The following is a 27762-nucleotide window of genomic DNA, read 5'->3' as shown; positions in this document are numbered from 1 at the left end:
AACCGGGACAATATCCCAAAGAAATATCTTTGTCACGACTTAGCCCAAAGTCGATGCCTCCCCCTGTTCGGGCGATGCTCGGCGGTCAACGTCACCTGTCTTCTAGCCATCATTGATCCATGTTTAATTTTCCATTGGTTTTGTCTTGTCTTCCTCCGCACCTGGTTTCAATCCCATTCATTATTATGTTGTGTATTTAACCCTCTGTTTCCCCTCATGTCCTTGTCAGAGATTGTTTATTGGGTACGGGTTCTTGTACCCACATTTATTTTATTATGTACTTTGGTTTTGGAGTTTTTGTTTCACGTTATTAAACTACTCCATTATACCAAGTTTGATTCTCCTGCGCCTGACTTACCTGCCACCTATACACACAACATGACAATCTTATTTTGGAAATGGTGTTTGAATTGTCTTTTTGAAGAGACCTTTTGAATCTTTAATGAACCCTCTTCTCCTCTTTCAAACTATCTAACCCACTGGGCACACACTGGTGGAATCAAAGTTGTTCCACGTCGTTTAATAGACGTTGAATTGACTTCAGTGGCATTATTCTTAAGTCTCATACTCTCTTTATTGACAAATCTGAATCTGGCCCCCACTCTTTGTACTACCTATACTGACCTTTCTTACGGAAATAGATGTAGAGGGTGTGACTAAATGGCAAGGAGCTCCAAGATGAGGAAGTCCAAGTCTAAACCATTTAAATTTGTCTAGGGTGTGCACTAAATGAATACCTAACTCAGCCAACTACTTGGTAGCCTATTGCTTATGACACTTACAATAGACCTCTAACTGATTTATAAATCAGTGTCAAAACACAACTGCAATACAATTGCAGTAGATAAATCATTACTGCCTGCGTTCAGAGTATTACTGCGCATTGAGATTGAAGTGTTTGGGAAACCCTGTGGGAAATATTTCAAAGGCGCACTTCAAAACTACTCAGACTTGAAACAATTAACTGGATTTTGGCTGACCTTTTTCTAAATATCTCTTGACTGAGAGACTATTACAAGACCGAAAATATGTGGGGCATCCTGAGACACATAGTAGGGAGAAGGCTTTTATCATACTCTATAATCCTTACCATCATAATGATAAGTATATTTGTCACAATAGGTAAGTTCATACATTTCGCACATGAAAAAAATCAATGCTTTACCTCATGAAACAAAATATTAACATTGACAATGCTAATGTGGAGATAAAAAGTAGAGTAATGTAAATATTGAAAACATAAGAAATATTATACATATTGAAAATGTGGAATAATGTATCTGAGCTATTCATGTGTATTTTCTATGGCTTCTGCCTGTAACTGACGGGGGTGAAATGTTTATCCTTCGTCAGATTGAAGCCTGTTTTATTTGATGATTTTACATTAAGCATTAATTTAATAGTTATGTTATTACTTAATGTCTCATCAATTTGACACAGATTGTTAATATGATGCTTACTGAGTAGTGAACACTACACATACAATTATTTATCACCTGTATGCTGAAAATAGACAAATATGCATTTTTTAAAATGATTATTTAATTAAGAAATGAATTTTCATTAAAGTTACTTTCTACTAAATACAGCTCAGCTGAGAATTGAGTTATATTGGTAGATAGAGAGTAAATGCAGTGTTAGTACACATTGCAACAAAATATTAGCTGTTTTTGTCTTTACATATTCATATATATTTGCCAGCAGCATACCACTGCTGTCTTGCTTCTGAAGCTAAGCAGGGTTGGTCCTGGTCAGTCCCTGGATGGGAGACCAGATGCTGCTGGAAGTGGTGTTGGAGGCACTCTTTCCTCTGGTCTAAAAATATTCCAATGCCCCAGGGCAGTGATTGGGGACACTGTAGGGTGCCATCTTTTGGATGGGATGTTAAAATGGGTGTCCTGACTCTCTGAGGTCATTAAAGATCCCATGGCACTTATAGTAAGAGTAGGGGTGTTAACCCCGGTGTCCTGGCTAAATTCCCAATCTGACCCTCAAACCATCGTGGTCACCTAATAGTCTCCAGTTTACAATTGGCTCATTCATCTCCGCTGTAACTATTCCCCAGGACGTTGCTGTAAATGAGAACGTGTTCTCAGTCAACTTACCTGGTAAAATAACAGATAAATAAAGAAAATATGTATTAGATTTGTATTTTTTAAGACATTTTGAATTCATAAAGTTTAAATGTTCATTTGGAATATTTTGGAATGTTGAAATAAGCCAAAGAGGCAATTGTGAAATGAAACAAATGTAAACATTCTACAGAGAAATTATGAAAAAGTGTTTTCTTTACATTTTTTTACCAGATCAATATTCAAAAAGACAAGCTCACTCAGATTCCACAGGGAAGAATCTTTGGACATTTGGGGAAAAAAATGGAATGAAACAGTCTGGAAATAATTTTACAATCATTGGGAATGAATTATCTCGTTCTATAAACCTTTCAAAAAATACACAACAAGATGTAACTCCAACACAAACCCAAAGCACACCAATTCCTACCTCAATTGAGTCTGGACAATCCACGGTGGACAATTCTTCAAAGAACACAACTACTAAACATGGTTCCACAAGATCAAACCAATCTTCAGAGGAAAGTACAACTGCGTCCCTAGCAACATCATTCACAGCTACAAAATCTACAAAGAAAACTGAATCAGTGAAACCCCCCTCCCCTATAGACATAACATCCCCACCTGAAGTTACAAATAAAAAGCTGAGACCCACAGAAAAAAATCCACAAACCACAACTGGACAGACAAAGAACACTGAGTTTTCCACAACAGAGGAGCGGCCACCAAAAACATTTACAATTTCAACCTCCGCAACAAACCTTATCACCTCCACATTAACCAATGAATCAAACATGTCTAGAATGACCACGAGTCTTCAACACACTTCAAAAGATCTAAGTGGAGAAATGACAGAAAGGAGAGTCCAAGTCACACACTCCACATCTACTGGAGACCTCTTGTCAACAACAATGCCAACCACAAGCGACGTGACACAATCAAAGGTTTCATTGAACAGCCAAGAAACATTTTTAACATCAAAAAACATTGAACTTGGTCAGGATATCATAACTGCAAAATCAACACAAAGCACTTCAGTCCCTGACTCGATGGAGTTTCAAACAACTAAACACATGAGTTCAACCAACAACATATTGTCAACATCAGTTATGTCACAATCCACTTTGAAAATATATTCAATTCAGAGGACTGCAAAAGAACATGGTTCCACAAGCCATCCGTCAATGGATGGTACAGCTGTGGTCTCAACTGCAGAAGATCATATTTCTACACCATTCACAACTACAAACTCCCCCAAGACAACTGAATCATTGAAGTCACCCTCCACTACACAAATAACATCCTACCCTGTTATTACAGGACAAGACGTAACTGTAAATCAAACCCAAAGCACAACCATCACACCCCCAATGGAGTCGCAAACAACTGAGTACAACAGTCCAACCACCAACATATTGTCCACATCGGGTATGTCACAATCCACTTTGGAAATGTCTTCAGCTGAAATGGCTACTGGAGAACACAGGTCAACAAGAACAAGCCAATCATCAATGGAAAGTACAGCTGTGGTCTCAACTGCAGAAGAAAATCTTTCCACACCATTCACAACTACAAACTCCACAAAGACAATGGAATCAGTGACGTCCTCCTACACTACAGACATAAACTTCCAACCTCTTATTACAACAGAAAACGGAACTGCAACGCAAACCCAAAACACACCAATCCCCACCTCAATGGAGTCTCAAAGGACTCAACATACGAGTCCAACCAACAATAGATTGTCAACATCAAGTTTGTCACAATCAACTTTGGAAATATCTTCAACAGAGATGACAAGTGAAAACATTGGGTCCACAAGTACAAGGCAAACTTCAATGGAAATGACAGATATGGTCTCAACCCCAGAAAGTAGTGTGTCGACACCATTCACAACTACAAACTCTCCGACAACAACTGAATCATTGCCGACCCTCTCCACTACACATATAACATCCTCACCTATTATTACAGGACAAGACGTAACTGTAAATCAAACCCAAAGCACATCAATCCCTACCACAATGGAGTCTCAAATAACTGAAGACAACAGTCCAACCACCAACAAATTGTCAACTTCAGGAATGTCACAATCCACTTCGGAGATGTCTTCAATTGAGATGTCTACTAAAGAACATGGTTCCACAAGCCTTCCTTCATTGGATAGTACAGCTGTGGTCTCAACTGCAGAAGATCATATTTCTACACCATTCACAACTACAAACTCCCCCAAGACAACTGAATCATTGAAGTCACCCTCCACTACACAAATAACATCCTACCCTGTTATTACAGGACAAGACGTAACTGTAAATCAAACCCAAAGCACAACCATCACAACCCCAATGGAGTCTCAAACAACTGAGTTCAACAGTCCAACCACCAACATATTGTCAACATCGGGTATGTCACAATCCACTTTGGAAATGTCTTCAGCTGAAATGGCTACTGGAGAACACAGGTCAACAAGAACAAGCCAATCGTCAATGGAAAGTACAGCTGTGGTCTCAACTGCAGAAGAAAATCTTTCCCCACCATTCACAACTACAAACTCCACAAAGACAATGGAATCAGTGACGTCCTCCTCCACTACAGACATAACCTTCCAACCTCTTATTACAACAGAAAACGGAACTGCAACGCAAACCCAAAACACACCAATCTCCACCTCAATGGAGTCTCAAAGGACTCAACAAACGAGTCCAACCAACAATAGATTGTCAACATCAAGTATGTCACAATCAACTTTGGAAATATCTTCAACAGAGATGACAAGTGAAAACATTGGGTCCACAAGTACAAGGCAAACTTCAATGGAAATGACAGATATGGTCTCAACACCAGAAAGTAGTGTGTCGACACCATTCACAACTACAAACTCTCCGAAAACAACTGAATCATTGCCGACCCCCTCCACTACACATATAACATCCTCACCTATTATTACAGGACAAGACGTAACTGTAAATCAAACCCAAAGCACATCAATCCCTACCACAATGGAGTCTCAAATAACTGAAGACAACAGTCCAACCACCAACAAATTGTCAACTTCAGGAATGTCACAATCCACTTCGGAGATGTCTTCAATTGAGATGTCTACTAAAGAACATGGTTCCACAAGCCTTCCTTCATTGGATAGTACAGCTGTGGTCTCAACTGCAGAAGATCATATTTCTACACCATTCACAACTACAAACTCCCCCAAGACAACTGAATCATTGAAGTCACCCTCCACTACACAAATAACATCCTACCCTGTTATTACAGGACAAGACGTAACTGTAAATCAAACCCAAAGCACAACCATCACAACCCCAATGGAGTCTCAAACAACTGAGTTCAACAGTCCAACCACCAACATATTGTCAACATCGGGTATGTCACAATCCACTTTGGAAATGTCTTCAGCTGAAATGGCTACTGGAGAACACAGGTCAACAAGAACAAGCCAATCGTCAATGGAAAGTACAGCTGTGGTCTCAACTGCAGAAGAAAATCTTTCCCCACCATTCACAACTACAAACTCCACAAAGACAATGGAATCAGTGACGTCCTCCTCCACTACAGACATAACCTTCCAACCTCTTATTACAACAGAAAACGGAACTGCAACGCAAACCCAAAACACACCAATCTCCACCTCAATGGAGTCTCAAAGGACTCAACAAACGAGTCCAACCAACAATAGATTGTCAACATCAAGTATGTCACAATCAACTTTGGAAATATCTTCAACAGAGATGACAAGTGAAAACATTGGGTCCACAAGTACAAGGCAAACTTCAATGGAAATGACAGATATGGTCTCAACACCAGAAAGTAGTGTGTCGACACCATTCACAACTACAAACTCTCCGACAACAACTGAATCATTGCCGACCCTCTCCACTACACATATAACATCCTCACCTATTATTACAGGACAAGACGTAACTGTAAATCAAACCCAAAGCACATCAATCCCTACCACAATGGAGTCTCAAATAACTGAAGACAACAGTCCAACCACCAACAAATTGTCATCTTCAGGAATGTCACAATCTACTTCGGAGATGTCTTCAATTGAGATGTCTACTAAAGAACATGGTTCCACAAGCCATCCTTCATTGGATAGTACAGCTGTGGTCTCAACTGCAGAAGATCATATTTCTACACCATTCACAACTACAAACTCCCCCAAGACAACTGAATCATTGAAGTCACCCTCCACTACACAAATAATATCCTACCCTGTTATTACAGGACAAGACGTAACTGTAAATCAAACCCAAAGCACAACCATCACAACCCCAATGGAGTCGCAAACAACTGAGTACAACAGTCCAACCACCAACATATTGTCAACATCGGGTATGTCACAATCCACTTTGGAAATGTCTTCAGCTGAAATGGCTACTGGAGAACACAGGTCAACAAGAACAAGCCAATCGTCAATGGAAAGTACAGCTGTGGTCTCAACTGCAGAAGAAAATCTTTCCACACCATTCACAACTACAAACTCCACAAAGACAATGGAATCAGTGACGTCCTCCTCCACTACAGACATAACCTTCCAACCTCTTATTACAACAGAAAACGGAACTGCAACGCAAACCCAAAACACACCAATCCCCACCTCAATGGAGTCTCAAAGGACTCAACAAACGAGTCCAACCAACAATAGATTGTCAACATCAAGTTTGTCACAATCAACTTTGGAAATATCTTCAACAGAGATGACAAGTAAAAACATTGGGTCCACAAGTACAAGGCAAACTTCAATGGAAATGACAGATATGGTCTCAACCCCAGAAAGTAGTGTGTCGACACCATTCACAACTACAAACTCTCCGACAACAACTGAATCATTGCCGACCCTCTCCACTACACATATAACATCCTCACCTATTATTACAGGACAAGACGTAACTGTAAATCAAACCCAAAGCACATCAATCCCTACCACAATGGAGTCTCAAATAACTGAAGACAACAGTCCAACCACCAACAAATTGTCAACTTCAGGAATGTCACAATCCACTTCGGAGATGTCTTCAATTGAGATGTCTACTAAAGAACATGGTTCCACAAGCCATCCTTCATTGGATAGTACAGCTGTGGTCTCAACTGCAGAAGATCATATTTCTACACCATTCACAACTACAAACTCCCCCAAGACAACTGAATCATTGAAGTCACCCTCCACTACACAAATAACATCCTACCCTGTTATTACAGGACAAGACGTAACTGTAAATCAAACCCAAAGCACAACCATCATAACCCCAATGGAGTCGCAAACAACTGAGTACAACAGTCCAACCACCAACATATTGTCAACATCGGGTATGTCACAATCCACTTTGGAAATGTCTTCAGCTGAAATGGCTACTGGAGAACACAGGTCAACAAGAACAAGCCAATCGTCAATGGAAAGTACAGCTGTGGTCTCAACTGCAGAAGAAAATCTTTCCACACCATTCACAACTACAAACTCCACAAAGACAATGGAATCAGTGACGTCCTCCTCCACTACAGACATAACCTTCCAACCTCTTATTACAACAGAAAACGGAACTGCAACGCAAACCCAAAACACACCAATCCCCACCTCAATGGAGTCTCAAAGGACTCAACAAACGAGTCCAACCAACAATAGATTGTCAACATCAAGTTTGTCACAATCAACTTTGGAAATATCTTCAACAGAGATGACAAGTGAAAACATTGGGTCCACAAGTACAAGGCAAACTTCAATGGAAATGACAGATATGGTCTCAACCCCAGAAAGTAGTGTGTCGACACCATTCACAACTACAAACTCTCCGACAACAACTGAATCATTGCCGACCCTCTCCACTACACATATAACATCCTCACCTATTATTACAGGACAAGACGTAACTGTAAATCAAACCCAAAGCACATCAATCCCTACCACAATGGAGTCTCAAATAACTGAAGACAACAGTCCAACCACCAACAAATTGTCAACTTCAGGAATGTCACAATCCACTTCGGAGATGTCTTCAATTGAGATGTCTACTAAAGAACATGGTTCCACAAGCCATCCTTCATTGGATAGTACAGCTGTGGTCTCAACTGCAGAAGATCATATTTCTACACCATTCACAACTACAAACTCCCCCAAGACAACTGAATCATTGAAGTCACCCTCCACTACACAAATAACATCCTACCCTGTTATTACAGGACAAGACGTAACTGTAAATCAAACCCAAAGCACAACCATCACAACCCCAATGGAGTCGCAAACAACTGAGTTAAACAGCCCAACCACCAACATATTGTCAACATCGGGTATGTCACAATCCACTTTGGAAATGTCTTCAGCTGAAATGGCTACTGGAGAACACAGGTCAACAAGAACAAGCCAATCGTCAATGGAAAGTACAGCTGTGGTCTCAACTGCAGAAGAAAATCTTTCCACACCATTCACAACTACAAACTCCACAAAGACAATGGAATCAGTGACGTCCTCCTCCACTACAGACATAACCTTCCAACCTCTTATTACAACAGAAAACGGAACTGCAACGCAAACCCAAAACACACCAATCTCCACCTCAATGGAGTCTCAAAGGACTCAACATACGAGTCCAACCAACAATAGATTGTCAACATCAAGTATGTCACAATCAACTTTGGAAATATCTTCAACAGAGATGACAAGTGAAAACATTGGGTCCACAAGTACAAGGCAAACTTCAATGGAAATGACAGATATGGTCTCAACACCAGAAAGTAGTGTGTCGACACCATTCCCAACTACAAACTCTCCGACAACAACTGAATCATTGCCGACCCCCTCCACTACACATATAACATCCTCACCTATTATTACAGGACAAGACGTAACTGTAAATCAAACCCAAAGCACATCAATCCCTACCACAATGGAGTCTCAAATAACTGAAGACAACAGTCCAACCACCAACAAATTGTCAACTTCAGGAATGTCACAATCCACTTCGGAGATGTCTTCAATTGAGATGTCTACTAAAGAACATGGTTCCACAAGACATCCTTCATTGGATAGTACAGCTGTGGTCTCAACTGCAGAAGATCATATTTCTACACCATTCACAACTACAAACTCCCCCAAGACAACTGAATCATTGAAGTCACCCTCCACTACACAAATAACATCCTACCCTGTTATTACAGGACAAGACGTAACTGTAAATCAAACCCAAAGCACAACCATCATAACCCCAATGGAGTCGCAAACAACTGAGTACAACAGTCCAACCACCAACATATTGTCAACATCGGGTATGTCACAATCCACTTTGGAAATGTCTTCAGCTGAAATGGCTACTGGAGAACACAGGTCAACAAGAACAAGCCAATCGTCAATGGAAAGTACAGCTGTGGTCTCAACTGCAGAAGAAAATCTTTCCACACCATTCACAACTACAAACTCCACAAAGACAATGGAATCAGTGACGTCCTCCTCCACTACAGACATAACCTTCCAACCTCTTATTACAACAGAAAACGGAACTGCAACGCAAACCCAAAACACACCAATCCCCACCTCAATGGAGTCTCAAAGGACTCAACAAACGAGTCCAACCAACAATAGATTGTCAACATCAAGTTTGTCACAATCAACTTTGGAAATATCTTCAACAGAGATGACAAGTGAAAACATTGGGTCCACAAGTACAAGGCAAACTTCAATGGAAATGACAGATATGGTCTCAACCCCAGAAAGTAGTGTGTCGACACCATTCACAACTACAAACTCTCCGACAACAACTGAATCATTGCCGACCCTCTCCACTACACATATAACATCCTCACCTATTATTACAGGACAAGACGTAACTGTAAATCAAACCCAAAGCACATCAATCCCTACCACAATGGAGTCTCAAATAACTGAAGACAACAGTCCAACCAACAACAAATTGTCAACTTCAGGAATGTCACAATCCACTTCGGAGATGTCTTCAATTGAGATGTCTACTAAAGAACATGGTTCCACAAGCCATCCTTCATTGGATAGTACAGCTGTGGTCTCAACTGCAGAAGATCATATTTCTACACCATTCACAACTACAAACTCCCCCAAGACAACTGAATCATTGAAGTCACCCTCCACTACACAAATAACATCCTACCCTGTTATTACAGGACAAGACGTAACTGTAAATCAAACCCAAAGCACAACCATCACAACCCCAATGGAGTTGCAAACAACTGAGTTAAACAGTCCAACCACCAACATATTGTCAACATCGGGTATGTCACAATCCACTTTGGAAATGTCTTCAGCTGAAATGGCTACTGGAGAACACAGGTCAACAAGAACAAGCCAATCGTCAATGGAAAGTACAGCTGTGGTCTCAACTGCAGAAGAAAATCTTTCCACACCATTCACAACTACAAACTCCACAAAGACAATGGAATCAGTGACGTCCTCCTCCACTACAGACATAACCTTCCAACCTCTTATTACAACAGAAAACGGAACTGCAACGCAAACCCAAAACACACCAATCTCCACCTCAATGGAGTCTCAAAGGACTCAACATACGAGTCCAACCAACAATAGATTGTCAACATCAAGTATGTCACAATCAACTTTGGAAATATCTTCAACAGAGATGACAAGTGAAAACATTGGGTCCACAAGTACAAGGCAAACTTCAATGGAAATGACAGATATGGTCTCAACACCAGAAAGTAGTGTGTCGACACCATTCCCAACTACAAACTCTCCGACAACAACTGAATCATTGCCGACCCCTCCACTACACATATAACATCCTCACCTATTATTACAGGACAAGACGTAACTGTAAATCAAACCCAAAGCACATCAATCCCTACCACAATGGAGTCTCAAATAACTGAAGACAACAGTCCAACCACCAACAAATTGTCAACTTCAGGAATGTCACAATCCACTTCGGAGATGTCTTCAATTGAGATGTCTACTAAAGAACATGGTTCCACAAGCCATCCTTCATTGGATAGTACAGCTGTGGTCTCAACTGCAGAAGATCATATTTCTACACCATTCACAACTACAAACTCCCCCAAGACAACTGAATCATTGAAGTCACCCTCCACTACACAAATAACATCCTACCCTGTTATTACAGGACAAGACGTAACTGTAAATCAAACCCAAAGCACAACCATCACAACCCCAATGGAGTCGCAAACAACTGAGTTAAACAGTCCAACCACCAACATATTGTCAACATCGGGTATGTCACAATCCACTTTGGAAATGTCTTCAGCTGAAATGGCTACTGGAGAACACAGGTCAACAAGAACAAGCCAATCGTCAATGGAAAGTACAGCTGTGGTCTCAACTGCAGAAGAAAATCTTTCCACACCATTCACAACTACAAACTCCACAAAGACAATGGAATCAGTGACGTCCTCCTCCACTACAGACATAACCTTCCAACCTCTTATTACAACAGAAAACGGAACTGCAACGCAAACCCAAAACACACCAATCTCCACCTCAATGGAGTCTCAAAGGACTCAACATACGAGTCCAACCAACAATAGATTGTCAACATCAAGTATGTCACAATCAACTTTGGAAATATCTTCAACAGAGATGACAAGTGAAAACATTGGGTCCACAAGTACAAGGCAAACTTCAATGGAAATGACAGATATGGTCTCAACACCAGAAAGTAGTGTGTCGACACCATTCACAACTACAAACTCTCCGACAACAACTGAATCATTGCCGACCCTCTCCACTACACATATAACATCCTCACCTATTATTACAGGACAAGACGTAACTGTAAATCAAACCCAAAGCACATCAATCCCTACCACAATGGAGTCTCAAATAACTGAAGACAACAGTCCAACCACCAACAAATTGTCAACTTCAGGAATGTCACAATCCACTTCGGAGATGTCTTCAATTGAGATGTCTACTAAAGAACATGGTTCCACAAGCCATCCTTCATTGGATAGTACAGCTGTGGTCTCAACTGCAGAAGATCATATTTCTACACCATTCACAACTACAAACTCCCCCAAGACAACTGAATCATTGAAGTCACCCTCCACTACACAAATAACATCCTACCCTGTTATTACAGGACAAGACGTAACTGTAAATCAAACCCAAAGCACAACCATCACAACCCCAATGGAGTCGCAAACAACTGAGTTAAACAGTCCAACCACCAACATATTGTCAACATCGGGTATGTCACAATCCACTTTGGAAATGTCTTCAGCTGAAATGGCTACTGGAGAACACAGGTCAACAAGAACAAGCCAATCGTCAATGGAAAGTACAGCTGTGGTCTCAACTGCAGAAGAAAATCTTTCCACACCATTCACAACTACAAACTCCACAAAGACAATGGAATCAGTGACGTCCTCCTCCACTACAGACATAACCTTCCAACCTCTTATTACAACAGAAAACGGAACTGCAACGCAAACCCAAAACACACCAATCTCCACCTCAATGGAGTCTCAAAGGACTCAACATACGAGTCCAACCAACAATAGATTGTCAACATCAAGTATGTCACAATCAACTTTGGAAATATCTTCAACAGAGATGACAAGTGAAAACATTGGGTCCACAAGTACAAGGCAAACTTCAATGGAAATGACAGATATGGTCTCAACACCAGAAAGTAGTGTGTCGACACCATTCCCAACTACAAACTCTCCGACAACAACTGAATCATTGCCGACCCCTCCACTACACATATAACATCCTCACCTATTATTACAGGACAAGACGTAACTGTAAATCAAACCCAAAGCACATCAATCCCTACCACAATGGAGTCTCAAATAACTGAAGACAACAGTCCAACCACCAACAAATTGTCAACTTCAGGAATGTCACCAATCCACTTCGGAGATGTCTTCAATTGAGATGTCTACTAAAGAACATGGTTCCACAAGCCATCCTTCATTGGATAGTACAGCTGTGGTCTCAACTGCAGAAGATCATATTTCTACACCATTCACAACTACAAACTCCCCCAAGACAACTGAATCATTGAAGTCACCCTCCACTACACAAATAACATCCTACCCTGTTATTACAGGACAAGACGTAACTGTAAATCAAACCCAAAGCACAACCATCACAACCCCAATGGAGTCGCAAACAACTGAGTTAAACAGTCCAACCACCAACATATTGTCAACATCGGGTATGTCACAATCCACTTTGGAAATGTCTTCAGCTGAAATGGCTACTGGAGAACACAGGTCAACAAGAACAAGCCAATCGTCAATGGAAAGTACAGCTGTGGTCTCAACTGCAGAAGAAAATCTTTCCACACCATTCACAACTACAAACTCCACAAAGACAATGGAATCAGTGACGTCCTCCTCCACTACAGACATAACCTTCCAACCTCTTATTACAACAGAAAACGGAACTGCAACGCAAACCCAAAACACACCAATCTCCACCTCAATGGAGTCTCAAAGGACTCAACATACGAGTCCAACCAACAATAGATTGTCAACATCAAGTATGTCACAATCAACTTTGGAAATATCTTCAACAGAGATGACAAGTGAAAACATTGGGTCCACAAGTACAAGGCAAACTTCAATGGAAATGACAGATATGGTCTCAACACCAGAAAGTAGTGTGTCGACACCATTCCCAACTACAAACTCTCCGACAACAACTGAATCATTGCCGACCCCCTCCACTACACATATAACATCCTCACCTATTATTACAGGACAAGACGTAACTGTAAATCAAACCCAAAGCACATCAATCTCTACCACAATGGAGTCTCAAATAACTGAAGACAACAGTCCAACCACCAACAAATTGTCAACTTCAGGAATGTCACTATCCACTTCGGAGATGTCTTCAATTGAGATGTCTACTAAAGAACATGGTTCCACAAGCCATCCTTCATTGGATAGTACAGCTGTGGTCTCAACTGCAGAATATCATATTTCTACACCATTCACAACTACAAACTCCCCCAAGACAACTGAATCATTGAAGTCACCCTCCACTACACATATAACATCCTACCCTGTTATTACAGGACAAGACGTAACTGTAAATCAAACCCAAAGCACAACCATCACAACCCCAATGGAGTCGCAAACAACTGAGTTAAACAGTCCAACCACCAACATATTGTCAACATCGGGTATGTCACAATCCACTTTGGAAATGTCTTCAGCTGAAATGGCTACTGGAGAACACAGGTCAACAAGAACAAGCCAATCGTCAATGGAAAGTACAGCTGTGGTCTCAACTGCAGAAGAAAATCTTTCCACACCATTCACAACTACAAACTCCACAAAGACAATGGAATCAGTGACGTCCTCCTCCACTACAGACATAACCTTCCAACCTCTTATTACAACAGAAAACGGAACTGCAACGCAAACCCAAAACACACCAATCTCCACCTCAATGGAGTCTCAAAGGACTCAACATACGAGTCCAACCAACAATAGATTGTCAACATCAAGTATGTCACAATCAACTTTGGAAATATCTTCAACAGAGATGACAAGTGAAAACATTGGGTCCACAAGTACAAGGCAAACTTCAATGGAAATGACAGATATGGTCTCAACACCAGAAAGTAGTGTGTCGACACCATTCACAACTACAAACTCTCCGACAACAACTGAATCATTGCCGACCCTCTCCACTACACATATAACATCCTCACCTATTATTACAGGACAAGACGTAACTGTAAATCAAACCCAAAGCACATCAATCCCTACCACAATGGAGTCTCAAATAACTGAAGACAACAGTCCAACCACCAACAAATTGTCAACTTCAGGAATGTCACAATCCACTTCGGAGATGTCTTCAATTGAGATGTCTACTAAAGAACATGGTTCCACAAGCCATCCTTCATTGGATAGTACAGCTGTGGTCTCAACTGCAGAAGATCATATTTCTACACCATTCACAACTACAAACTCCCCAAGACAACTGAATCATTGAAGTCACCCTCCACTACACAAATAACATCCTACCCTGTTATTACAGGACAAGACGTAACTGTAAATCAAACCCAAAGCACAACCATCACAACCCCAATGGAGTCGCAAACAACTGAGTTAAACAGTCCAACCACCAACATATTGTCAACATCGGGTATGTCACAATCCACTTTGGAAATGTCTTCAGCTGAAATGGCTACTGGAGAACACAGGTCAACAAGAACAAGCCAATCGTCAATGGAAAGTACAGCTGTGGTCTCAACTGCAGAAGAAAATCTTTCCACACCATTCACAACTACAAACTCCACAAAGACAATGGAATCAGTGACGTCCTCCTCCACTACAGACATAACCTTCCAACCTCTTATTACAACAGAAAACGGAACTGCAACGCAAACCCAAAACACACCAATCTCCACCTCAATGGAGTCTCAAAGGACTCAACATACGAGTCCAACCAACAATAGATTGTCAACATCAAGTATGTCACAATCAACTTTGGAAATATCTTCAACAGAGATGACAAGTGAAAACATTGGGTCCACAAGTACAAGGCAAACTTCAATGGAAATGACAGATATGGTCTCAACACCAGAAAGTAGTGTGTCGACACCATTCCCAACTACAAACTCTCCGACAACAACTGAATCATTGCCGACCCCCTCCACTACACATATAACATCCTCACCTATTATTACAGGACAAGACGTAACTGTAAATCAAACCCAAAGCACATCAATCCCTACCACAATGGAGTCTCAAATAACTGAAGACAACAGTCCAACCACCAACAAATTGTCAACTTCAGGAATGTCCCAATCCACTTCGGAGATGTCTTCAATTGAGATGTCTACTAAAGAACATGGTTCCACAAGCCATCCTTCATTGGATAGTACAGCTGTGGTCTCAACTGCAGAAGATCATATTTCTACACCATTCACAACTACAAACTCCCCCAAGACAACTGAATCATTGAAGTCACCCTCCACTACACAAATAACATCCTACCCTGTTATTACAGGACAAGACGTAACTGTAAATCAAACCCAAAGCACAACCATCACAACCCCAATGGAGTCGCAAACAACTGAGTTAAACAGTCCAACCACCAACATATTGTCAACATCGGGTATGTCACAATCCACTTTGGAAATGTCTTCAGCTGAAATGGCTACTGGAGAACACAGGTCAACAAGAACAAGCCAATCGTCAATGGAAAGTACAGCTGTGGTCTCAACTGCAGAAGAAAATCTTTCCACACCATTCACAACTACAAACTCCACAAAGACAATGGAATCAGTGACGTCCTCCTCCACTACAGACATAACCTTCCAACCTCTTATTACAACAGAAAACGGAACTGCAACGCAAACCCAAAACACACCAATCTCCACCTCAATGGAGTCTCAAAGGACTCAACATACGAGTCCAACCAACAATAGATTGTCAACATCAAGTATGTCACAATCAACTTTGGAAATATCTTCAACAGAGATGACAAGTGAAAACATTGGGTCCACAAGTACAAGGCAAACTTCAATGGAAATGACAGATATGGTCTCAACACCAGAAAGTAGTGTGTCGACACCATTCCCAACTACAAACTCTCCGACAACAACTGAATCATTGCCGACCCCCTCCACTACACATATAACATCCTCACCTATTATTACAGGACAAGACGTAACTGTAAATCAAACCCAAAGCACATCAATCTCTACCACAATGGAGTCTCAAATAACTGAAGACAACAGTCCAACCACCAACAAATTGTCAACTTCAGGAATGTCACTATCCACTTCGGAGATGTCTTCAATTGAGATGTCTACTAAAGAACATGGTTCCACAAGCCATCCTTCATTGGATAGTACAGCTGTGGTCTCAACTGCAGAATATCATATTTCTACACCATTCACAACTACAAACTCCCCCAAGACAACTGAATCATTGAAGTCACCCTCCACTACACATATAACATCCTACCCTGTTATTACAGGACAAGACGTAACTGTAAATCAAACCCAAAGCACAACCATCATAACCCCAATGGAGTCGCAAACAACTGAGTTCAACAGTCCAACCACCAACATATTGTCAACATCGGGTATGTCACAATCCACTTTGGAAATGTCTTCAGCTGAAATGGCTACTGGAGAACACAGGTCAACAAGAACAAGCCAATCGTCAATGGAAAGTACAGCTGTGGTCTCAACTGCAGAAGAAAATCTTTCCACACCATTCACAACTACAAACTCCACAAAGACAATGGAATCAGTGACGTCCTCCTCCACTACAGACATAACCTTCCAACCTCTTATTACAACAGAAAACGGAACTGCAACGCAAACCCAAAACACACCAATCTCCACCTCAATGGAGTCTCAAAGGACTCAACATACGAGTCCAACCAACAATAGATTGTCAACATCAAGTATGTCACAATCAACTTTGGAAATATCTTCAACAGAGATGACAAGTGAAAACATTGGGTCCACAAGTACAAGGCAAACTTCAATGGAAATGACAGATTTGGTCTCAACCCCAGAAAGTAGTGTGTCGACACCATTCACAACTACAAACTCTCCGACAACAACTGAATCATTGCCGACCCCCTCCACTACACATATAACATCCTCACCTATTATTACAGGACAAGACGTAACTGTAAATCAAACCCAAAGCACATCAATCCCTACCACAATGGAGTCTCAAATAACTGAAGACAACAGTCCAACCACCAACAAATTGTCAACTTCAGGAATGTCACAATCCACTTCGGAGATGTCTTCAATTGAGATGTCTACTAAAGAACATGGTTCCACAAGACATCCTTCATTGGATAGTACAGCTGTGGTCTCAACTGCAGAAGATCATATTTCTACACCATTCACAACTACAAACTCCCCCAAGACAACTGAATCATTGAAGTCACCCTCCACTACACATGTAACATCCTACCCTGTTATTACAGGACAAGACGTAACTGTAAATCAAACCCAAAGCACAACCATCACAACCCCAATGGAGTCGCAAACAACTGAGTACAACAGTCCAACCACCAACATATTGTCAACATCGGGTATGTCACAATCCACTTTGGAAATGTCTTCAGCTGAAATGGCTACTGGAGAACACAGGTCAACAAGAACAAGCCAATCGTCAATGGAAAGTACAGCTGTGGTCTCAACTGCAGAAGAAAATCTTTCCACACCATTCACAACTACAAACTCCACAAAGACAATGGAATCAGTGACGTCCTCCTCCACTACAGACATAACCTTCCAACCTCTTATTACAACAGAAAACGGAACTGCAACGCAAACCCAAAACACACCAATCCCCACCTCAATGGAGTCTCAAAGGACTCAACAAACGAGTCCAACCAACAATAGATTGTCAACATCAAGTTTGTCACAATCAACTTTGGAAATATCTTCAACAGAGATGACAAGTGAAAACATTGGGTCCACAAGTACAAGGCAAACTTCAATGGAAATGACAGATATGGTCTCAACCCCAGAAAGTAGTGTGTCGACACCATTCACAACTACAAACTCTCCGACAACAACTGAATCATTGCCGACCCCCTCCACTACACATATAACATCCTCACCTATTATTACAGGACAAGACGTAACTGTAAATCAAACCCAAAGCACATCAATCCCTACCACAATGGAGTCTCAAATAACTGAAGACAACAGTCCAACCACCAACAAATTGTCAACTTCAGGAATGTCACAAACCACTGTTGACATTTCTTCCGCTGTGGCAACCACTGGATATGGCCTTTCCACATCATTCACAACTAGACACTTGAAAAAGACAAGTGAATCAGCATTTTCCACCTCCACTTTAGATACCACTTCCTCATCTGGATTTACCACACCCATGATAATGATTCCAGATCCGACCACAGAAAGGAGACCGTCAACGCAAAGCGAGACAATGACCACAATTGTGCATACACAGGCCGACAGTCAGTCAACACCAGCCCACAGTTCAACCTCAAATGTTATCCTTACGACATTCACAACAATATCTACAAGTCATCAGTGTAATGAAGAGGACTGTCACTGTCATGGTGCTCCTTGTTCTTTCAATGACACTCTTGGCTTATGTCAGTGCCATTGCTCTGACTCCACTTTTGGAGATTTGTGTATTTATGGAAGTAATGTCATCACAGTTTCCTTTGGTGAGTTTTCCTTTTCATTATAATTCCTTAGCCTCTACATGACAAGTCAAAAATATATTGGTCAATGTTGTTTAACAAGTAAAGCTGAATGTCACCTCTGCATGAACTAATTAACTAATGTTTCATCAGGAATGATTGACGCTATCATGAACCCATAGATGTGTGGTTTTAACTTGACATAGAAGGACGAGACCTTTTGCACCAATGGCAGACCCATTAAACTTAGGGCTCGATTCAATCCGTGTGGAAATGTAAAGGTCATTTCTGATTGACATTTACTTTGCCTTGCTACCCATCCACATCACTCCAGCCAACTGAAGTTTCTTATCCACAATGACATTAAAAACTTTCCACGATGACGTTATCAACTTTGATACTCCGACTAGTTAGATTTATTAGAGACAATCCAACGATTTCTAGTATGTCAGTTTCAGATTGAATACGTGTAGCGGTCGATAGAGCAGCAGAATTCAATTCAGGGTGAGTTGTCAGGCAAGCATTTACCATGAAAAAAAAGCGGATAGGAACATGGTCTTTCATCATCCTGTAGCGCTGAACTTTGGCGATATGGATTGAATCAAGCCCTTCTTCACTGCCCTCAATTTACTAATAACAAAAGGGGATTCTCTGTATGTTTGTACTTACGTAGGCATGCGTTTCTTTGCAGATAAGGCAGTACCAACCAGAAAGGCAAATGTCTCTTTGAGGATTATGAGGGAATTTGAGACTGAGTATGAAAATATGAACTCCAGCAAGTCCCAAATATTAATCAAAACTTTGATTAAGGAGGTATGCAATATGTTTTTTAATGTTGTGTGATTTTGTAAAAGCATTATTCATAAATGTGTAATGGTACAGTAATATATGTGAACAACTGAACACTAATGCAATAAGGTATCATTTGTTATTGAATAAAGAAGTAGTTACAATAACACATAGGCCTAAAATGGCTTCTTGATACACCATTTTTTACAGGATCAAAGTAAAGTGAAATATATCAAATGTATATTTTTTCTTTCTGTTTTTCAGCTTAGTGCTCTCTGCAGGAGAGCAGATCCACACAATTTTAAAGATGTAAAAGTCATTAATCTAAAGTAGGTTATTATATTTTCAAAACTCAAACATCTAAGAAGTTTAATTAAACAAACACGAATAAAATACACTTAAATACTGCAAATCAAATTCCTATTATATTAATCAACTGTTGAACTCTCGAAATGCGATTTATGTCTATTCTTCTAGACCTGGAAGTATTGTTGCAGAGAGCATAGCGGAATACACCTATCCCAACAATGCATCCCAAATTGATTTCCTCAACAATGAACTGGAACCCATACTTAGGAATATCTTGAACAACACAGATAACCTAATGATCATCAGTCAAGCATTTGAAAATGTGCGAATCCAGATTACCAACATTACCTTCCAACCAATGGAAATAAGGAGTAAGTAATGTGTGGCAGTTAAAAACATGTATCAGGCATAATGTTTTTTTGTATTTGTAAATTGTAAATAGTTTCATTTTGTTTGAAAACATTGTCAAATCAAACTTTATTGAATTTAGTAGAGACATGAGAGTACATTTGATGGGGAATTGTTTTCTAATCAGATATTGCAGATTTGAGGTCATTTGTGGCCTGTCGTCTGGGTTTTGCCAACTACACAGAAGAGCTCTCTGATGGCAGCTGGAAGTGTGTGGGGCCTTGTAAACAGTATCCAGACTACTGTCATAGACACGGAGAATGCTTTAATAATGTTCAAAGTGGACCTATTTGTCTGTAAGACCCTATTTGTTTTCAGAATTGATTCAATCTGATAAAGTGCATTCAGAAAGTATTGAGACCCCTTTACTTTCTCCACATTTTGTTACATTACAAACCTTTTCTAAAATGGATTACATTGTTTTTTTCCCTCATCAAACTACACACAATACCTCATGACAAAGCAAAAACTCTGGTTTTTAAAAATACCACATTTACATAAGTATTCAGACCGTTTACTCATCTTTGGCAGCGATTACAGCCTTGAGTCTTCTTGGGTCTTTAAAAAATGTATTTATTAAGTCAGTTAAGAACAAATTCTTATTTACAATGACAGCGTGACGCTACAAGCTTGGCACACCTGCATTCCTCTCTGCAGATCCTCTCAAGCTCTGTCAGGTTGGATGGGGAGCGTTGCTAGACATCTAATTTCAGGTCTCTCCAGAAATGTTTGATCGGTTTCAAGTCCAGGCTCTGGTGGGCCACTAAAGGACATTCAGAGACTTTCCCCGAAGCTACTCCTGCGTTGTCTTAGCTGTGTGCTTAGGGTCGTTGTCCTGTTGGAAGGTGAACGTTCGTCCCAGCCTGAGGTCCTGAGCACTCTGGAGTAGGTTTTTATCAAGGATCTCTCTGTACTTTGATATGTTCATCTTTCCCTCTATCCTGACTAGTCTCCCAGTCCCTTCCGCTGAAAAACATCCCCACAGCATGATGCTGCCACCACCATGCTTCACCGTAGGGATGGTGACAGGTTTCCTCCAGACGTGACGCTTGGCATTCAGGCCAGGAGTTTAAATCTTGGTTTCATCAGACCAGAGAATCTTGAATCTCATGGTCAGAGTCTTTAGGTGACTTTTGGCAAACTCCAAGCGGGCTGTCATGTGCCTTTTACTGAGGCTTCTGTCTGGCCACTCTACCATGAAGGCCTGATTGGTGGAGTGCTGCAGAGATGGTTGTCCTTCTAGAAGGTTCTCCCATCTCCGCAGAGTAAATCTAGAGCTCTGTCAGAGTGACCATCGGGTTCTTGGTCAAGGCCTTCTCCCCTGATTGATCTAGGAAGAGTCTTGGTGGTTCTAAACTTCTTACATTTAAGAATGATGGAGGCCAAAGTGTTCTTGGGGACCTTCAATGCTGCAGAAATGTTTTGCTACCCTTCCCCAGATCTGTGCCTCGACACAATCCTGTCTCGAGTTCTATGGACAATTGCTTCGACCTCATGGCTTGGTTTTGGCTCTGACGTGCACTGTCAACTGTGGGATCTTATATAGACAGGCGTGTGTATTTCCAAATTATCATCATTTGAATTTACCACAGGTGGACTCCATTCAAGTTGTAGAAACATCTCAAGGATGATCAATGGAAACAGGATGCACCCAAGCTCAATTTCGAGACTCATAGCAAAGGTTCTGAAAATGTATGTAAAGAAGGTATTTCTGTTTTTTTTTATGTGTTTTTTTCTCGAAAAATCTGTTTTCGCTTTGTCATTACTGGGTATTGTATGTAGATTGCTGAGGACTTTTTGTTTGTATCCATTTTAAAATAAGGCTGTAACATACAATTGGAAAAAGTCAAGGGGTCTAAATACTTTCCCAAGGCACTGTATGTAGTGCTGGGATTTTGGTACATGTTAAATTGTGTTACACAATGTTACAAAGTAATTTCAGTTAATTAAATGTAACCAAATGAAATGTTGAAACATAAATGCTGGAGCAGTATGCATCATATCCCCCTCACTGTTTGACAAAGGTGCTATGAGTCTTCCCTGGAGCAGTATGATGGACCCCAGTGTGAGCGCTTCCGCAAGGGAAGAGGTTTCTATGCTGCACTCTTTGGTGCGCTGGGGGCAGGCATCCTCCTCATACTTGTTCTCATCGTGGTTATCGTGGTCCTGCGAAGGAACCGTGGGGGACGATGGTGGGTATCATAACACAATACAGGCATATTCTTGTATGCCATGCAACTTATTCCTTGATTTGAAGTAAATTAGATGCAATCTGTGTAAGGAATATCATTTTATGGTTTAAAAAATGTTTTTTTATAACTCAGGAACATTGACAAGCCACCTGCCAGAAGACTGATGTCTCTCAAAGAGGACTTTTTTGACTTCACACAAAGAGGTATGCTCATCTCTGCCTCTATGTCCCAATGACTGACAACCAGAATATTATACTTTCTATAACACTCATTTGTTTTCATTTTGATTTTAGACCTTGGTCCGTACCATGGCAGTTCACCAGTCTACACAAATACTGATTTAGTTGACGAAGGCTGCCCAGGAGTATTCAGCCTGCATCTTGACAATGTTGACACAACATAAAATGTACATTTACAGGCATTATACTGTAATTTCTGTTGTTTCATGTCTTTCATATTTGTCCTATCTTACAATCTTTGCTATGAATGAAAAATTACATCCAGTAATTCTTGGCAGTAAATATAAAATATAGTATCTACACTAAAACATCACACCTCTCTATATGTTATAATAACAAGTATTTACATGTAATTACTTTCACAGTCTAGAGCACCAGCTGTTTATGATTCTCTATTTTAATGAATACTAATGTTGACATTTTAAGTGATATGATTATCCAAAATGTTTTCTCAGGTGAACAATAATAGATTTTCTTCAAAATAACACAGAATAAAGTATTCAAGCTGCCTAAAACGTTTAACCATGAATAATTATTCTTTATAATATGCATAATCATTGTGAATCAAATTAATTTTGTACTGCAGCTATTTTACTGGAATTCAGAAGCATAAAGGCTACACACTACTGTCCTTTGAGGACTTGATAAATAGAATGAGATCTAGATGAACAATTTCCTGGCATTAAAGACGACCCTGTATGAGTATTAGATGTGTATGTTACATCTGTTGACTAAGTGTAATATGTCACTTCTGGGCTTTGGGTTCACATATATATTTTAATTTGACAAATATTTAAATAAACGGCGAGATGAATCATCTGCGTCCTTTTCTTCCATTCTTCACATCTTTAAATGGAATGTAATATTTTAATATTTATCTAATATCATGTGGCAATTACAACCTATGTGCGCTAGGGGGAGCACACATCCTTTTTTCCAAGGACAACTGCATGTGCTTTCAGAAAGTTAGGGAAGAGCATCAATAATAAAATAACAGTATAACAAAGAACACAAATAAAAACTGTTTTCTCTTTGAATGTGTTGGCAATAATGTCATGCAATAGGTTCAGTTCACATCATGCAATAGGTTCAGTTCACATCATGCAGTGTTCAGTTGCATGACATTTAGCGTTATTGCCAATGTTTGAAGAGCTGTTGCTTGTAGCCTGTTGGTTAGAGCGTTGGGCCAGTAACTGAAAGGTTGCTGGATTGAATCCCTGAGCTGACAAGGTAAAAATATGTTGTTCTGGGCAAGGCAGTTAACCCACTGTTCCCTGGGTACTGTTGAAGTGGATGTTAATTATAGCAGCCACCCGCACCTCTCTGATTCAGAGATGCATTCAGTTGTACAAGTGACGGGTATCCCCCTTTCCCGTTAATTCACTCTGGGCATTACGGCTGATAGCCTACAGAGTATTGGAAGTAGAGGGACAGGTATCCCTTTCCCGTTAATTCACTCTGGGCATTATGGCTGATAGCATACAGAGTATTGGAAGTAGAGGGACAGGTATCCCTTTCCCGTTAATTCACTCTGGGCATTACGGCTGATAGCCTACAGAGTATTGGAAGTAGAGGGACAGGTATCCCCCTTTCCCGTTAATTCACTCTGGGCATTACGGCTGATAGCCTACAGAGTATTGGAAGTAGAGGGACGGGTATCCCCTTTCCCGTTAATTCACTCTGGGCATTACGGCTGATAGCCTATAGAGTATTGGAAGTAGAGGGACGGGTATCCCCCTTTCCCGTTAATTCACTCTGGGCATTACGGCTGATAGCCTATAGAGTATTGGAAGTAGAGGGACGGGTATCCCCCTTTCCCGTTAATTCACTCTGGGCATTACGGCTGATAGCCTACAGAGTATTGGAAGTAGAGGGACAGGTATCCCTTTCCCGTTAATTCACTCTGGGCATTACGGCTGATAGCCTACAGAGTATTGGAAGTAGAGGGACAGGTATCCCCCTTTCCCGTTAATTCACTCTGGGCATTACGGCTGATAGCCTACAGAGTATTGGAAGTAGAGGGACAGGTATCCCTTTCCCGTTAATTCACTCTGGGCATTACGGCTGATAGCCTACAGAGTATTGGAAGCAGAGGGACAGGTATCCCTTTCCCGTTAATTCACTCTGGGCATTACGGCTGATAGCCTACAGAGTATTGGAAGTAGAGGGACAGGTATCCCCCTTTCCCGTTAATTCACTCTGGGCATTACGGCTGATAGCCTACAGAGTATTGGAAGTAGAGGGACAGGTATCCCTTTCCCGTTAATTCACTCTGGGCATTACGGCTGATAGCCTACAGAGTATTGGAAGTAGAGGGACAGGTATCCCTTTCCCGTTAATTCACTCTGGGCATTACGGCTGATAGCCTACAGAGTATTGGAAGTAGAGGGACAGGTATCCCTTTCCCGTTAATTCACTCTGGGCATTACGGCTGATAGCCTACAGAGTATTGGAAGTAGAGGGACTCGCCTCCCTGCGGACCTGGCATCCTTTCACTCCCTCCTCTCTACATTTTCCTCCTCTGTCTCTGCTGCTAAAGCCACTTTCTACCACGCTAAATTCCAAGCATCTGCCTCTAACCCTAGGAAGCTCTTTGCCACCTTCTCCTCCCTCCTGAATCCTCCGCCCCCTCCCCCCCCCTCCTCCCTCTCTGCAGATGACTTCGTCAACCATTTTGAAAAGAAGGTCGACGACATCCGATCCTCGTTTGCTAAGTCAAACGACACCGCTGGTTCTGCTCACACTGCCCTACCCTGTGCTCTGACCTCTTTCTCCCCTCTCTCTCCAGATGAAATCTCGCGTCTTGTGACGGCCGGCCGCCCAACAACCTGCCCGCTTGACCCTATCCCCTCCTCTCTTCTCCAGACCATTTCCGGAGACCTTCTCCCTTACCTCACCTCGCTCATCAACTCATCCCTGACCGTTGGCTACGTCCCTTCCGTCTTCAAGAGAGCGAGAGTTGCACCCCTTCTGAAAAACCTACACTCGATCCCTCCGATGTCAACAATTACAGACCAGTATCCCTTCTTTCTTTTCTCTCCAAAACTCTTGAACGTGCCGTCCTTGGCCAGCTCTCCCGCTATCTCTCTCTGAATGACCTTCTTGATCCAAATCAGTCAGGTTTCAAGACTAGTCATTCAACTGAGACTGCTCTCCTCTGTATCACGGAGGCGCTCCGCACTGCTAAAGCTAACTCTCTCTCCTCTGCTCTCATCCTTCTAGATCTATCGGCTGCCTTCGATACTGTGAACCATCAGATCCTCCTCTCCACCCTCTCCGAGTTGGGCATCTCCGGCGCGGCCCACGCTTGGATTGCGTCCTACCTGACAGGTCGCTCCTACCAGGTGGCGTGGCGAGAATCTGTCTCCTCACCACGCGCTCTCACCACTGGTGTCCCCCAGGGCTCTGTTCTTGGCCCTCTCCTATTCTCGCTATACACCAAGTCACTTGGCTCTGTCATAACCTCACATGGTCTCTCTTATCATTGCTATGCAGACGACACACAATTAATCTTCTCCTTTCCCCCTTCTGATGACCAGGTGGCGAATCGCATCTCTGCATGTCTGGCAGACATATCAGTGTGGATGACGGATCACCACCTCAAGCTGAACCTCGGCAAGACGGAGCTGCTCTTCCTCCCGGGGAAGGACTGCCCGTTCCATGATCTCGCCATCACGGTCGACAACTCCATTGTGTCCTCCTCCCAGAGCGCCAAGAACCTTGGCGTGATCCTGGACAACACCCTGTCGTTCTCAACTAACATCAAGGCGGTGGCCCGTTCCTGTAGGTTCATGCTCTACAACATCCGCAGAGTACGACCCTGCCTCACACAGGAAGCGGCGCAGGTCCTAATCCAGGCACTTGTCATCTCCCGTCTGGATTACTGCAACTCGCTGTTGGCTGGGCTCCCTGCCTGTGCCATTAAACCCCTTCAACTCATCCAGAACGCCGCAGCCCGTCTGGTGTTCAACCTTCCCAAGTTCTCTCACGTCACCCCGCTCCTCCGTTCTCTCCACTGGCTTCCAGTTGAAGCTCGCATCCGCTACAAGACCATGGTGCTTGCCTACGGAGCTGTGAGGGGAACGGCACCTCAGTACCTCCAGGCTCTGATCAGGCCCTACACCCAAACAAGGGCACTGCGTTCATCCACCTCTGGCCTGCTCGCCTCCCTACCACTGAGGAAGTACAGCTCCCGCTCAGCCCAGTCAAAACTGTTCGCTGCCCTGGCCCCCCAATGGTGGAACAAACTCCCTCACGACGCCAGGACAGCGGAGTCAATCACCACCTTCCGGAGACACCTGAAACCCCACCTCTTTAAGGAATACCTAGGATAGGTTAAGTAATCCCTCTCACCCCACCCCCCTAAGTTTTAGATGCACTATTGTTAAGTGACTGTCCCACTGGATGTCATAAGGTGAATGCACCAATTTGTAAGTCGCTCTGGATAAGAGCGTCTGCTAAATGACTTAAATGTAAATGTAAATGTATCCCTTTCCCGTTAATTCACTCTGGGCATTACGGCTGATAGCCTACAGAGTATTGGAAGTAGAGGGACAGGTATCCCTTTCCCGTTAATTCACTCTGGGCATTACGGCTGATAGCCTACAGAG

The 27762-nt window shown here is 41.8% G+C and overlaps 1 protein-coding gene across 2 annotated transcripts; it reads left to right on the top strand.

The window, feature by feature from the left end:
* Positions 1-1018: 1018 nt before the first annotated feature.
* LOC124004102 (uncharacterized protein PB18E9.04c-like) lies at positions 1019-23942 on the top strand. 2 transcript variants are annotated; one of them, XM_046312890.1, is made up of 8 exons: positions 1019-1122; positions 19907-20028; positions 20269-20333; positions 20482-20684; positions 20849-21017; positions 22746-22913; positions 23046-23116; positions 23207-23942. In XM_046312890.1, the coding sequence occupies exons 1-8, from the start codon at positions 1029-1031 to the stop codon at positions 23314-23316; spliced, it is 1002 nt and encodes a 333-aa protein (XP_046168846.1). In that variant the 5' UTR covers positions 1019-1028; the 3' UTR covers positions 23317-23942. The 2 variants fall into 2 exon arrangements, with proteins under 2 accessions (XP_046168846.1, XP_046168844.1); XM_046312888.1 differs by lacking the exon at positions 1019-1122 and adding an exon at positions 15886-19239.
* The last annotated feature ends 3820 nt before the right edge of the window (positions 23943-27762 follow it).

Source organism: Oncorhynchus gorbuscha, linkage group LG18 (genome assembly GCF_021184085.1).
Source record: "Oncorhynchus gorbuscha isolate QuinsamMale2020 ecotype Even-year linkage group LG18, OgorEven_v1.0, whole genome shotgun sequence".
In the NCBI taxonomy this organism is placed as follows: domain Eukaryota; kingdom Metazoa; phylum Chordata; class Actinopteri; order Salmoniformes; family Salmonidae; genus Oncorhynchus; species Oncorhynchus gorbuscha.
Note: the sequence above shows the minus strand (reverse complement) of the source record. Positions and strands in the feature narration are given on the sequence as shown.

Bases quoted from the DNA above. Each gene is read 5' to 3' on its own strand.
- LOC124004102 (XM_046312888.1), top strand. From the start codon at position 15,891: ATGTCTACTAAAGAACATGGTTCCACAAGCCATCCTTCATTGGATAGT. The intron at 20,029-20,268 runs GTATGCAATATG...TCTGTTTTTCAG, and splicing joins TCAAAACTTTGATTAAGGAG to CTTAGTGCTCTCTGCAGGAG. The intron at 21,018-22,745 runs GTAAGACCCTAT...TGTTTGACAAAG, and splicing joins CAAAGTGGACCTATTTGTCT to GTGCTATGAGTCTTCCCTGG.